Source organism: Arachis stenosperma, chromosome 2 (assembly GCF_014773155.1).
Source record: "Arachis stenosperma cultivar V10309 chromosome 2, arast.V10309.gnm1.PFL2, whole genome shotgun sequence".
Taxonomy (NCBI): Eukaryota; Viridiplantae; Streptophyta; class Magnoliopsida; order Fabales; family Fabaceae; genus Arachis; species Arachis stenosperma.
The window spans coordinates 119,020,440-119,035,893 of NC_080378.1; the positions used below are offsets into that span (position 1 = coordinate 119,020,440).

At 36.6% G+C, this 15,454-nt stretch overlaps 1 protein-coding gene across 1 annotated transcript; it reads left to right on the forward strand.

Annotated features, from left to right (window-relative positions):
• Positions 1 to 364: 364 nt before the first annotated feature.
• LOC130961098 (protein virilizer homolog) lies at positions 365 to 13,879 on the forward strand. The gene is made up of 28 exons (XM_057886778.1): positions 365 to 654; positions 871 to 959; positions 1,400 to 1,523; positions 2,643 to 3,296; positions 3,430 to 3,798; positions 3,905 to 4,009; positions 4,176 to 4,358; positions 4,507 to 4,648; positions 4,771 to 4,952; positions 5,081 to 5,166; positions 5,248 to 5,296; positions 5,719 to 5,785; positions 5,903 to 6,381; positions 6,457 to 6,556; positions 6,816 to 6,949; positions 7,715 to 7,782; positions 7,862 to 8,078; positions 8,432 to 8,647; positions 8,777 to 8,932; positions 9,049 to 9,102; positions 9,240 to 9,451; positions 9,531 to 9,600; positions 9,778 to 10,100; positions 10,636 to 10,819; positions 10,914 to 12,281; positions 12,397 to 13,176; positions 13,319 to 13,390; positions 13,600 to 13,879. Exons 1-28 carry the CDS (start codon positions 580 to 582, stop codon positions 13,618 to 13,620), a joined length of 6,579 nt encoding a protein of 2,192 aa, XP_057742761.1. The 5' UTR covers positions 365 to 579; the 3' UTR covers positions 13,621 to 13,879.
• Positions 13,880 to 15,454: the final 1,575 nt, after the last annotated feature.

Here is a 15,454-nt window from a genome sequence, read left to right on the forward strand (position 1 = left end):
ATAACAATATAAAAAAAATAAATGTTCATTGAATTAAAAAAAGAGAGAATAATAAAATGTTTAAATTGCTATAATTTGTTTTGACTTCATTAGAATGATAATAATAGTTTATTAGAATTCAATTTTATAATTAAATTATTTACTTTTAATTAAGAGGATAATTTTTAGCATTTTATACATGTATTTGTATCTTTTCTATTGTAATTAAATGTAACACAGAAATGTTTTTTAAATTATATCCACTAAAACAATATACAAATACAATACAAGAAAACAAAAAAAATATTTGTTTTATATGATATGATTTCAACTGAGAGGGAGGTAAAAAGCAGAGTTGAAATGCCATAAAAGTCCCTTTCCCTCTCCAAAGCTTAACAAGTAACATCCCTGTTCAATCAGAGGTCGGTGACGCGCCTCTGAAACAATTAAAACGAATCTCCATTCTGCGTTTCAAGTGAGAAGAGAAAGAGTTAGAAGAAGAGGCTCCATAACCATAAACCCTAGAAATTGAAAAATTTCTCAAATTCAAGGCGCATGATCCCACTCTCGAACCCTAATCCCCAACGCTGAAGCTGCCAAATGGGTCGACCCGAACCATGCGTCCTCTTCGCTCAGACCTTCGTTCACCCTCAGCTCGATGAGTACGTCGACGAGGTAAAATGCCCACATTCTGCTCAGTCCATATTGTTTGTTTTCAATTGCAGTGTTAAGGTGAAATTTTTTAATGAAAAATTTGGTAAAGCTTGGAGCTTAGTTTGGTGGTAGTTACTTACTGCTCTTCAATTTCAAGCTGTAGCTACAATGAACTTCGAGATGAGTGTTTACTAGGTAAAATTTTTTATGGGTTTCAATAAAAATTGTTCCTTGCAGGTGATTTTCTCAGAGCCCATTGTCATCACTGCTTGTGAGTTCCTAGAACAGAGTGCTTCATCAGTTGCTCAATCAGTAGCACTTGTTGGGTATGTGTTTCCCCTCTTTTTTGGTGCATTTGCTTTCGTTAAGTTGCTTAAAGTGATTTGAAGACTACTATATATACGTGCTTGATGATACTCAGATCATTATTTAACACGTGAAAAGTTTTTGAATAGTATCTTTTAGGCACTAAAATGGTTGTTTAACGATATGTGAACTTCTTGTAACCTCCACTACATTAGACATGTCAGATAATGATTTGCATTCTTATAACATGTTAAGCATAGTAACAATTAATCTGAAGATGAAAATTTAACATTGATTGTGGATGCCTGTTCATGCCTTGCACTTCTCTAATGTAGTGAAAGTGTTTGTTTATTTGGTTAGTCCCAAGGATTAGTTGTATTTATGATTTTTTATGACGTAGATTAATAGATTTTGAAATCAATTACTAAGTGCTGGCAATATCATATCTTTCTTGTACCAGAGCCACTTTACCTCCATCGTTTGCGATAGAGGTGTTTGTTCACTGTGAGGGAGAGACAAGGTTCAGAAGACTTTGTCAGCCTTTTCTCTATTCACACTCTTCATCAAATGTGTTGGAAGTAGAGGTAATTATTGCATTTTACATATGTTCTTGCTGTTATTAACAATATCCAGTTTCTGATTCCTCCGACTGTTTGAAGATTTAATATTCAATAAGCTTCTGGCTATCTCTGTTGCACATAATGCTGTTATCTCTTGTTTCCTCTCTCCTTTATTTTATATGCTATTTTCACTATGCAATTCTTATATTTTCGATTTACTATTTACAAGTAGATATTAAAAAACATAGTAGCTCCCAATATTGCACTCCGAGATAAACTTCTAGCTCAAAATTATTTTCTATGGACTAAAGAGAGCTAAAAAATCTAAGAAAATATTTGGAGAATCATGGGTTTAACCTATGGACCTGCATTAGTTTCCAGCTTTGCACTCACTGGGTAAATTAGTGGTTTTGGCTTGCATAAGGAATCTAATAATTCTATGCCAGTCCTTCGTTTTGTTGTGGTGCTTTGGTATATTTGGTTGGAAGTAATTCTAGGGTTTTTAATTGTCTTTTCTACTACTGATTTTGTATAGGATAGGTTACTGTTTCCATTTGATGCTCAACACATGTTTCATTTAATGGTATTCCTTTATTGACGTTCATATGTAATAGGGATTGACATTCATTTTTATACAGTTTATACTTTAGGTTTTAACTATGTCTTATGTATCTATTTAATGATGACTGATCCTCGTTTCCACATTATCCTCTCTTTATATATATATTTTAGAAAAAGGAAGATGAACAATACAAAAAAAAAATATATATATATATATATATTTATTTATTTTAGAGAAAGAAGAAGAAGAAAACAAAGTAAAAAAAAAAGAACTAGGAAAAGAAGACATAAAGAAAGAAAGCTAACAAAATATTCAACACATAAGTTTTACTGATTAATATTAATGTACAAATTTGATTATTGATTTAAGATTTGGTAATCATAGCTAACTTGTTTTCTTTTGATATATGTATATGCATAATCAGTGGTTTTCTTTAACTTTTGAATATTTTATACTGATGAATTGGTCTCCTGATACATGTTAGTGATTTGCCCAAGCTTGCAATCTTGCACCATAATTGTTTTTCTATTGAAAACATTTATGCTGAAATTACTGCTTCATTACTGTTTTCTTTTGCTCAGGCTGTTGTTACTAGTCATCTAGTTGTTAGGGGTAGCTACCGCAGTTTGAGCTTGGTTATATATGGTAACACAGCTGAGGACCTGGGCCAGTTTAACATTGAGTTTGGTGACAATGCATTGACTGATCTGGCTGATTCTGAGGAGGGAAAGCTTGAAGACCTTCCAGTTGCATTACATCCTACTAATTTTACTATTGAAGATTCAAGTTCTTTGAATGTATTGTCCATCCCAGTTCCCGCAGCAGATATTTCTGTTGAAGTCAAACTGTTTCTACAGTTGATGTTAAAGATTTTAGAGTTTTCTGAGCTTGGGGATGCTGGACATAAGGTTGTAAGTACTGTAGTATCAGCAATCGCTTCTTACATTTCTAGTGACATATGTGAATCAATCAGTGGGAGATATCAGACACGAAATAGACCTGATAAGTTTGAAGAGTTGCACGGTGTTGTCAATGAGGCAAGAAAAGAACTTCTTGAGGTTTATAAGGTTCTTCAGCAAAAAATAGGGAGTGAATCTTCCGAATATTCAGCAGAGGGCAATGACCTTGAAATGAGAACTGAAATTTCGGATTCCAAAGTGTTGGTAGATATGTTTAATCATTACTTTCAGTTTAAAAGGCAATCTTTGCTTACGGGAGATCACTTTGTATCTCGGGTGACGTACCATTTTCTTCTCACATTCTAAGACAAAAAGAAATCCTTTTCACTCATGTTATTTTCTTCCGCTCTCCTTGCATACCTTCTTTATTTATTCCTGGAATCTTATTTTTCCATATACTTTACTGCAGAGTGAGCATACCCTGTTAGGATTGAGCATGGCTCATTTGCTATGCTCTGGTAGGGAGAGCTGCTTTCATTTTGTTAATAGTGGGGGAATGGAGCAGCTTGCAAAATTTTTCTCTAAGGATGGGCAAACCTCTACTACTATCATGCTCCTGCTTCTTGGTGTTGTGGAGCGGGCCACTAGGTTTTCAGTTGGATGTGAAGGTTTCTTAGGTTGGTGGCCTCGGGAAGATGAAAATATTCCGTCTGGAACCAGTGAAGGTTATAGCCAATTGTTGAAGTTGATACTTTCGAAACCTCGTCATGATGTTGCTTCTCTTGCGACCTATTTGCTTCATCGCTTACGCTTTTATGAAGTTACTTCAAGATATGAGGTATTGCTTTCTCTGTATGTGCTTGGTCTGGAAACTTTTAGTTTTTGTCTTTTGTTTTGCGTTTCAGAACTTCATTATTATCATGTGGTAATTTGATCTTCGCCAGTCTGCAGTTCTGTCTGTGCTGGAAAACATCAGTACGGCTGGTAGGGTTACAGATGTTACATTGAATATGCTCACCTCTGCTGAAATTTTCCTCAGAAAGCTCCTGGTCAGTTTAATTCAATTGATTGTTCATTTGTAGCATTCTAAATGAATAGTGCACAGGATTTTGTTTTACTTCTTCCTTGCAACTTAGACAGCTTTATTCTTTGAGCAATAATCTGCATCTTGAAATAAAATTCCTTGTTAATATTTATTGACAAGTACCAATACAGAAATTGATAAATTCACGTGGTCCAATTGAAGATCCTTCTCCACTGGCCTGTGCAAGCAGATCAATGATTTCTGGTCAAACAGATGGATTACTATCATATAAAACAACTTCTGCCTTGATCAACTCTTCAAGTTGTTGCTTTGCAGATTGGGATATTGACTCGCATTTATTGGGACTTTTGAAGGTATTCCACTTAACTTTGACGAGAAGCTGCCGAAAGTTTTATGTACTCATGTTTTGGATAGAGTTTTTTTAATTATTTTTTTTAACATCGCTCAATTAGTTGTACTCGTGCTCATAATATCTGTATTTACATGTTTTCCTGGATGCAGGAGCGGGGTTTTGTTTCTTTATCAACTGCACTGTTGTCATCATCTGTATTGCGCACAGAAAAGGGACATGTCATGGAAATATTCATGGATGTTACCTCTTCAGTTGAGGCTGTGATACTTTCATTACTTTTTTGCCGTTCAGGTTGGCTATAATTAGTATCAATTTAAAATTCTCATGCATGTATAAGACACACATTGTTGGATCCATTATCACAATGGAAACAAAATATCAAGTAACTTGACTAACTTTCTGCTCCATTGTAGGCTTGATATATCTATTACAGGATCCTGAACTTTCTAGTACTTTAATCCATGCCCTCAGGGGTGGTCATCGTGGCAACAAGGAAGATTGCGTTCCTCTTCGATATGCTTCCGTTTTGATTTCAAAGGGTTTCTTTTGTAGTCCACTGGAGATAGGAATGATAGTGGGGATGCATTTAAAAGTGGTCAGTTGTTCTCTCTCAAACAACTCCGTCTATGTTTTACCTTCTCCCTCCTCATTCTGCTGCTCCCATTCCCCCATCGATGTTTTGGTTACTGATTTGTATCTGTGACAATTTTTATAATTGGTCAGGTTAAAGCCATTGATTCTTTGCTTTCTTCAAATCCTCAGTCAGAAGAGTTCTTATGGGTTGTGTGGGAACTCTCTGCTCTGTCAAGGTTGACATTGCCCTTTCCTTGTCTGAATTGAATCTTAAGTATTTTAAACAAGGTCTGATTGAAATATGCGGATGGTTGTAGGTCTGATTGTGGACGGCAGGCTTTGTTGGCTTTGGCAAATTTCCCTGAGGTATGGTTTACTTATCCTCTAACAATCCACAAAATACAGTATCAGGAAGTGTATTGTTTTTTGCACCTTTCTCTGACATGAGAATAGTATACAAAGGAAAAGGTTTAGAAATGCACATGTTTGGCTCCACTCCCTGTCATCTAAAGGAAGTATTTTTTGTAATTGTACTTCTACCCAAAGGTTTCTGAAGTTTTTCATAGGTTTCAGTTTTATCTATGATATACCGAATATGTTTATTTGTCCATTAGATCAATGCTAGATTGTAGTTATTGACGTTAGTTGTTAATACTGTTAGTGGCAAGTTCTGTTATATAGGTACCTAGAGTTTTATTGTTTGTGATATTTAGATGTTGTAGCATATGAAATCTTGCTTGTTTTCAGGCACTTTTTTATAGGATGACTGTTTCTTTGGGGTTTTGTAGGCTATTTCTTTGTTGATTGAAGCACTGAGTTCTGTAAAGGAAACTGAATCTGTTGTGAAAAACAGTGGTAAATATCCAATTCACTCAATTGTAGTCTCATTCTTCCTTATGCACATTATTTGCTGATTTTTCCCCTCACCTTTTTAGTGATCTGACCTGCTTGTTCTCACTCTGTTGAATTCAGGATCATCGCCAGTAAATCTGACATTAATTCACTCAGCTGCGGAGATTATTGAAGTCATTGTTACAGATTCTACAGCATCATCTTTAGGTTCTTGGATTGGACATGCCATGGAGCTTCATAGGGCTTTGCATTCCTCCTCTCCAGGGTCCAACAGAAAAGATGCTCCCTCACGGCTAGTGGAATGGATAGATGCTGGTGTAGTATACCATAAACATGGGGGTATTGGTCTCCTACGCTATGCTGCTGTATTGGCTTCTGGAGGGGATGCCCAGTTAACTTCAACTAGCATCCTAGTATCAGATCTAACTGATGTTGAAAATGTTGTTGGAGAGTCTTCCATTGGCTCTGAGATTAATGTTATGGAGAATCTGGGGAAGTTTATATCTGAAAAGTCTTTTGACGGTGTTACTCTTCGAGATTCTTCGTTGGCGCAATTGACAACGGCACTCAGGATTTTATCTTCCATTTCTGAGAACCCTGTATGTTACAGTCTATTTTGAATTGTTTCACTGATAATAGTTAATGCTTTCCTAAAGTAGTTTTGACTTGTGCAGACTGTTGCTGCAACTCTCTATGATGAAGGTGCTGTAATAGTTATCTTTGCTATTTTAGTGAACTGCAGATTCATGCTGGAGAGATCCTCAAACAGTTATGGTAAAGTCAATTACAATGCTCAATATTTGAAGTTTCTTATATGATTATGTTAGCATACTTGAGAGACAACCCTCTAAAAGAATTGTGTGCCTTGCTCTTGCTCCATACCCTACTACATTTTCAGTTATTTTTGTTTCTTGTTTCGTTTAATATCTACCTCTTCCTCTTAGTTCTTGCATTCATAAAAAAATGATATCTGTATCTTTTCTTTCTACTCTTTCCAAAGTTGCTCCATGTAATTTTCCTTTCTTCTGAACAGATTACCTTGTAGATGAGGGTACAGAATGCAATGCTACATCTGATTTACTATTGGAACGTAATCGTGAGCTTAGCATAGTTGATCTTTTGGTTCCTTCTCTGATGCTACTGATCGAACTCCTACAGAAATTACAGGTGTGACTTTTAGATGTCCCATCTCTTCTCTCTATACTAGTTTTTATGTAGTCACTATTCTGTCAGAAACTTGGAGTTATTTATGTTTAAAATGTGAGCATGTTATGTATCCAACTGTTACTGACCAAGAAATTGCCTTAAGAACTTTAATTATTTTCAAGGTTTTACATTGGTTATTGCGTGTTGAACTGTTGATTGGGGATTGCATCTTGAGCATACATGCAGCTTTAGCTTAGTGGGGTCTCTGAGTTTCTTGCTAGGAATATGTACTAAGTACTATGCTCAATTTGTGGGAAGGTATTGAATTGTTTGAGTGAGTTTTTGTTTTATTACTTGCCTTTATGTGTAATTTTCTTTGCCTTGGCTGGGATTATCAAAGGATAAGAATAGGTTGTGGACAATGGTACCTGCAGTTATTGCTGGATATTGAATATTACCTTCCATTATGCTTCTGGAATTATATGTATCATTTACAACCTTTTGAATTTTGATTTTCAAATGGATGAGACCAAACTTTGATGTTTATTACAATGCTGATGTAATATATATCAAAATTAGAATGTTGTCTTATATGTGGTGCTTGTCTTTGTATCACATTTGTTTTATTCCTTGATTATTTTTTATGACATTGTGTTTTACCCTCTTAGGTATGATACTTTGATCAAACATTGTTTCGTCATTGTTTTGTCTGATGGAGTAGCAGTGCCTTGTGTATTGTTAGTTATTAGTCAGTATTCTTGATGGATTTTGTTTGCAATTTTATAGGAAGCAAAGGAGCAGCACCGTAATACAAAACTAATGAATGCTCTTTTACGATTACACAGAGAAATCAGGTATTGTCAGCTTCCTTTCTATTTGCATCTGTTGTGGGGTCATGCTATCTTTAAGTTGATCAAATTCTTCTGGTTGCAGCCCCAAGCTAGCTGCTTGTGCAGCAGACTTGTCATCTCCATATCCTAATTATGCTATTGGTTATGGAGCTGTCTGTCATCTTATTGTGTCTACCCTTGCCTTTTGGCCGGTATATGGATGGAGTCCAGGTCTTTTTCACACCCTTCTCACGAGCGTCCAAGCTAGTTCAGTGTTGACTCTTGGTCCAAAGGAAACATGTAGTTTGCTCTATCTTTTGGTATGTTCATTCCATTCAAAGTGTTTCTTTTCTTTACATGTTCCGTGTAACACTTCTCATTTCAATGCCCATAAATATTTTATTTTGTTTTATTGTTTTTTTTTTAATTAATAACAAAGGAAATAGTTTCATTAAGATATTGAGAGAACAATATAAAAGAGTGGAGGAAAAGAATTCCTCCCAGAACTACAGAAATACAAAAAATACAAGCTTGAATGAACTGCTGCTTTCCAACCGGCTCATCATGTCTGAGAGGGAACTTCAGTGCTCATAGTTAATTATTTGAACTGCAAACAATAACATCATTGAATGTAAACTTTATTTATCTCTTCTTATATGTTTCCTATTGCAAGAGTGATTTATTCCCTGAGGAGAATATGTGGCTTTGGACTAGTGGAATGCCTTTGTTGAGTGCACGAAGAATGTTGTCTGTTGGAACCCTATTTGGGTCCCAGAAGGAGAGACATGTCAACTGGTATCTGGAACCTGCACACCTTGAGAAGCTGGTTTGCCAATTTGGACATCACATTGATGAAATTGCTGAGATTATACAGCATTATGCTGTTTCTGTATGTAGTTTCTGCCGATATGGCAATGTTATGAATTTTAATTTTCTTCCATCTTCTATCTGGCAGTGAGATATGATGGTGAGTTTATGTAAGTGCTCGTTTTCTTGTGTCGTTCTGTTTCCTTGACAGGCATTAGTGGTCATTCAAGATCTATTGCGCGTCTTTGTAACTCGCATTGCATGCCAAAATCCAGATTATGCGTCTCGGCTCATACGCCCAGTATTGTCATCAATTAATCACCATATTTCCGAATCATCCTCTCCATCTGATACCGATGCATTTAAGGTAAGGATTCCTTGATGTTTGCCCCCCAGTTTGGTTCATAGTTCATCTAGTTTTTTTATACGATTAGTATGTTTTCTATTTTGATGTTATACTGTCTATTTCTACACTATTTTCAGGTTTTGAGGCTCCTTGATTTTCTTGTCAGTCTATTGGAGCATCCATTTGGCAAGGTCAGTGATTTATTTTACTATATTTTTCTTTGTTTTTCCTTCTTATTTTCATCAGGATCATTGTTTTGGTATTGCTAACTATTGGTGATTCAGTAATTTTACATAATATGCATCTGATATCCATTTTTTCTATTTAGGGCCTATTATTGAGGGAGGGCACCCTTCAGATTATAACCAAAGTATTGGAGAGATGTTTTGTTAGTGTTGATGCTGATATAAGGCAGACTCTGGATAGTAGTTCTGCAAAGTGCAATTTTAATTCGTTTAGTTGTTGTTTCCCAGTATTCAAGTTTATTATGCTTCTTTTTCATTCTGAAGCTCCTCGTCATCACCCCCGAAGGCATGACATGTGAGTATTGTATTTTCTTGTTTTTTTAAATTCTACTCGTTGTTGCTGTTAAGTAACAAAGTTTCTGGTTGTTTGGCAGTAAAAGTTGTGGAAAATTGAGCGATGTTGATTGTGCCTTGATATTACGTTACCTTTTGAAGGGCTGTGAGGTGAGACTTTGATCCTTTTGATATATACTTGTAAATATGTTATAATTTCTGTATTGATGATGAGATCCTTGTTCTCTTCATATAAAGAAGTGCTTGACCTTCTGCAGAATTATATAGCTTAAAATGTTGTTTGCTTTTGTTGCTTCGTTGATGCTAAGTTCATTCTGTTGTTTGAAGGTCCTGCCTGTTGGAAAAGAGTTACTGGCTTGTCTTACAGCTTTCAAAGAATTAGCTTCTTGTACTCAAGGTCAAATGGCAATTGGAGCTTCTCTTTCTGGCATCCACTCTCAAGCTCATGAACTTGAATCGCGCAATGATGATGATGTTGTGAATTGTAATGATCATAGTGTTGCAGAATGGAAAAAACGCCCCCCATTACTAAGCTGTTGGATGAAGTTGTTGAGATCAATCAACACAAAGGATGATTTGTCAACTGGTGCTGTTGATGCTGTTTATATGCTATCTCTTGGGTCTCTGCAGTTTTGCATTGAAGGAGACAGGTAAGATTTTTTCCCCCCGTTTCTGATTGCTGGTTCTGATTACTTATACGTTTGTTATCATTTGCAATTAATTTTGTAAAATACTTCTATGCTTGTATCAATCGAATTCTAAGTTAATGTAACTCAAGAATGTAGCAGTTGAAAATTGAAATAATTAAAACCTCGTTATTTGACCATTGGTTTTCGCTTTTTTTGTGTGTAAAGAATGTGTCACTGATGGTTTGCAGGAGATGGTGTTTGGTTTGATTGACTAAAGGTTAAATTTGGGTTGCAATTGAAATTTTTTGATCAGTTGTGCGTATATGTTGATATCCAAAAGTTTGAATTATTGAAAACATAAATATGTTAAAGGACATTGGGAATCGGCCTATTCTCATATTTGCGGTCTCCCTGGTGTTTAGCAAATGATGTAGAGGTGTTTATTTATGAGATATTCATATCTTGGATGCTTGTTATTTACATTGCTCAAGCCAGAGTCACTGTTTTTGTATGGGATAATATAGAAGAATAAACTTATAGTTACTTTGTTGCTTAGTTTGAATGCGGAGAGAGTTGCCGTGTTGAAGTACCTCTATGGGCTTTCTGATGATATGACAAGATCAGCCGATTTTCCTGAAGAAAATATTAATTACATTCTTGAATTTGGTACTTTGTTAAGTTCGAAGGTTGCTATGGATGATGGTTTAGTTACGCCTCACTTGCAAATTCCACTCTATCAGGTATCAATCTACTATCTATTCACGTAGACCTTCCCATCTCAGTTTTTAACCTGGATCATTTTTTTAATGGTTGCTGTTCATCTGTGATGTTAAGGTTTCCGAGCTGGTTAAGTCATTGTCATCAGTATTGCAAAGATCAGCAAGTTCCATGGTGGTGGATGAACTTGTTTTGCCCCAAAATGATGCTTTAAGTTTTGCAGAGACACGTCAAATGCTAGAGAACAGTGTTGAAATGATTGATGATCATCTATACAATGGAGGACTTGGGGACAAATTCCTCTGGGAATGTCCGGAAACATTACCTGATAGATTAACGCAGACAAACCTTGCAACTAAAAGGAAACTCCCATCCATGGATGGGCCAGTCAGGCGTGCCAGAGGAGAAAGTTTCCAGGCTGATAACTCTTCTCAAAGTACATTTTCACGTGGTGTATCACAGTCTAATGTTCCTTCAGGTCCTACACGTAGGGATGCCTTCCGACAGCGCAAGCCGAATACCAGTAGACCCCCATCTATGCATGTGGATGACTACGTGGCCAGAGAGAGGAATGTTGATGGGGTTACTAATGTAATAGCGGTGCCACGAGCAGGATCAACTGGCGGAAGGCCTCCATCAATTCATGTAGATGAATTCATGGCAAGGCAAAGGGAACGCCAAAACCCTTCTGCAGCAGTAGTGGGAGAGGCTGTGGGACATCTGAAAAATGCATCTCCTGTTAAACCTGCAGATGGGGAAAAGTTAAACAAATCCAAGCAATTAAAGACTGATCTTAACGATGATCTTCAAGAGCTTGATATAGTTTTTGAGGTGGAGGAATCCGAGCATGACGACAAATTGCCATTCCCTCAACCTGATGACGACTTACCACAGGCTGCCCCTGTTATTGTTGAGCAGAGTTCTCCTCACTCGATCGTTGAAGAGACAGAAAGGGACGCTGTTGATAGTAGTCAATTTTCTCGTATGGGTACCCCGTTAGGATCTAATGTGGATGAAAATGGCCAAAGTGAATTTTCTTCAAAGATGTCTGTTTCTCGTCCTGATATTTTAGCTCGTGAATCTAGTGTTTCTTCAGACAGGAAGTATGTTGAGCAGGCCGACGACCTAAAGAATGTTGTTCCAGCCAAGACATCTGGCGGATATGATTCTTCAATGGCACACAGTTCTGGTTTTCCGGGGTCACTTTATAATAATCCATCCATATCACCTCTGCAATTACCAGCCGATTCAAGGATGGCTTCCCAGAATTTCTTCATGAAGAACAGCCCACAACATGGCGGTAATGCTTCAGTTTCTCAAGGACTGTATGATCAGAGGTTTTTGCCTAACCAACCACCTCTACCACCCATGCCACCGCCACCAACAATCTCGCCCGTTATATCACATGCTCCAGATTCTGTTCCTGGACAGTCGTCCCCATTTGTTAATTCTCCAGCAGGCACACAGCGTCCAGTGGCATTCCAAGTGAGGAACTTTGCATCCCTTATTTTTGTCTATTTCTGGCATCTGCTTTGGTGTTTTGAATTTCGCTTTCTTTTACCCTTCATGTTTATCATATCATTGTTGTGATTCTTTTTAGGTTCAGACGGATTATTCATCTCCATTCAACAATGGTTCAACTTCAACATCAACAGGACCTTCTGTTCCGATACCAGATATGAAGTATTCCAGGACTTCTGTTTCTTCTCCTGGAGGACCTAATCGACTCGCTCCCCCACTTCCGCCCACACCCCCTCCTTTTGCATCTAGCCCATATAATTTACCATCCGTTAAAACCTCCTCCGCATATGGTCAGACAAGTATTGGTACCGCGGAACTTCCCCAGGCCTCCAATGCACCTTTGGGTGCCAGATCGTCGCCCTATCCACCAAACCCTATGATGCTGCCTTTGGGATTCAATAGGCCAGCTTCTATGCCATTAAACCCTTATGGTAACAGCCCAAGTCATCAACAGAGTGAGAACCAGCCAAGCATCTTGCAAAGCGTCTCTGTTCCTGCAGCTTCCTTTTCATCAATGCATGCTGTTACTCAATTGCAGCCGTTGCAGCCTCCTCAGCTTCCACGGCCTCCACAACCACCTCAGCAACTCCTTAGGCCACCTGTTCAAGCTTTACAGCAGTTGGAGCAAGGGATGCCAATGCCAACCAATGTTCAAATGCATCAATTACAGATGCTGCAGCAGTCTCAGGTTTCGTCGATACAGACTTATTATCAAACCCAGCACCAAGAGTTTCCACATGCACCACAGCAGCAGCATCAGCCAGCCGAATTTACTCAACAACGCGATGCTCAAGCACAGCAGCAGTCAGATCCTGGAATGTCATTACACGAGTATTTCAAATCGCCGGAAGCAATTCAGGTATTTGCTATGCATGGTGTTCTTTCTTACTATTGTTCTTGTTTTCGAGCACACGTCACACACTACTTTCTATTGATGATGCTGATATATAAACTTGATTTATCTTTTTTATTCTTACCATCTTACTCTTTTGACTTGGCAGTCTTTGTTGAGTGACCGCGACAAACTTTGCCAACTTTTGGAGCAGCATCCGAAGTTAATGCAGATGCTACAGGTAACAAGATTTAGTCCTTTTTTGGGTATTACCATATTAGAACTATAAGATCCCTAAACCACGAGTATGTGTTTGCGACACGAGTTGCACTTTTTTTAAAGGTTTGGGGAGAGGGTGTTGAATTGCACATGCCTTATAATGATGGGGACAGAATGCAATTAAACCAAAATTATTTATCAACATTCAAATTGGTTTCTTTTCTTCTGCAGGAAAGACTGGGCCAGCTGTAGCAGCATGATGGCAAAGTAGAACTAAAGAAGCATGATTTCTTGCACTATTCTTATCTGTAAATGTTCTTCATTATTGATTACTAATGAGCTTGTGCTGATGTTTGTGCCTCAGCCATTGAAATTTTGTGTTAATATGTACTTTATTAACGTGCCTTTAACTTCTTAGTCAATGCCCCAATGGTCCTTATGTTGATTTGTGGCGCAATCATGGTGCTGTTGTACTTCTATTGTACAGTTGCATTATTAGTTCTTGATATCATTTCCTTACAATGTGTATAGTTATTTCCTTCTCCTTTTACTAAATTATATTCAAGTTTAAGTGCTAATTTTATTGGGGAAATTCGTTAGTTAGATTGGTCATTCTTAATTGAGCTCCAAGTTTTCTATGCTAATCTTCATTAGTATATTATATTTGAAGATCATTAGTATATTAACTCACTAAAGAGTAGTTGATATCTTTTTATGTAGGGGTGTTTATAGATCGGATCGTGTGTGTGTATATATATATATATATATATATATATATATATGCGGATATATATGTTAGTAACGTTACTTTAGCAACCCTAAATCCTTATTTTCACATTTCTTCCTTTGAGTTTTGGCAACCTTGAGGCATTCATTCTCCGCCACGCTTAGACACCAATCGGCCACTTCTTTTCTGATTGCCACTAACTGCTCACCGGCTATTACTCCCTTCTTGTTGCGTTCTTCTCTCGGAGTATTGTCGCTGTTCCTTTCGTTGTCGCATTCATCCCTCTTCGTTGCGTTTTTGCCGCTCCTTCAATGACTGTGGTTCTCATCTCATGTTCTCACCGTCAGTCGCGTTGGTACATGGTCCTCTGTTTTCCGTGTTCACCGCCTTACTGTGCTCAATTCCTCCTGCATCGCTGTCTTCCACTCTTGCCGGTTAGCTATCTTATGGTCTTGCAAGTTTGTCATCCTGTTATTGTTTGTAATGAATTATGCTGCTGTTTTCGTTTATTTGTTTATAATTAGATATATGAATTATGTTGACGTTATTTTTTATATGAGGTGTAACTGTTTTAGACTTTAGTATATTTTAGGGTTGTTAATTTAGGAATAAATAAGTTTAAAAATGTAAAAAATAGAATATTGGATTTTTTATATAAAATATATTTTTGAAATAAGTTTTTATTATGTGGATATATTCGTTATTCGATCTGACACTTAAAAATGCAAATATTATATTCAATCTAATGAGAATTGTGTGGATTGGATCAAAATTTTGACCATATTCGTTCCGCATATACCCTTACTTTTAGGGAATTTCTATGGTGCTGATAGCAAAAATAAGTATGTGATGATGTCCTTGTGTGTTACTCTAAAAATGTAACACGTGGCTATTGATTTTATTCATTGTTATGGTCTTACAAAATACGGAATAGCTAGTAGGTTATGTTCGTTCCTTGTTTAAAAGATAGTCTCCCATTTTTTATAGGTTAATTATGTGATTAACTAAATGAGATATTTAGACCATATTAAAAATTTAGTAAAAAGTTGTAGTGGTAACAAAAAAATTAATATAAAAGTCATGTATTGTACCAAAAATATATTACAGAAATTTGCTTTATTATTTGTTGACGTATATAGTAGAATATAATTATGGAAATTTTCGAATCTTATTATTAGCTATATATCTATATGTAAGATAGAATTGGTTGGTAATATTTATTTAATTAACTAAATAATAATAAAGGATTCTTTTTGGTTTAACAATGCTCGAACTGCATGGTATATAATATATAAATAAATTACACACATGAATATGAATATAATCATAAGTAGGAAAAATTTTGCAGTGTTAGAAAAA

Excerpts from the sequence above, each read along its gene's own strand:
- LOC130961098 (XM_057886778.1), top strand. The coding sequence starts at position 580 with ATGGGTCGACCCGAACCATGCGTCCTCTTCGCTCAGACCTTCGTTCAC. Across the intron at positions 5,167-5,247 it reads GAACTCTCTGCTCTGTCAAG|GTCTGATTGTGGACGGCAGG; the intron begins GTTGACATTGCC and ends GGATGGTTGTAG. Across the intron at positions 13,177-13,318 it reads AATCGCCGGAAGCAATTCAG|TCTTTGTTGAGTGACCGCGA; the intron begins GTATTTGCTATG and ends TTGACTTGGCAG.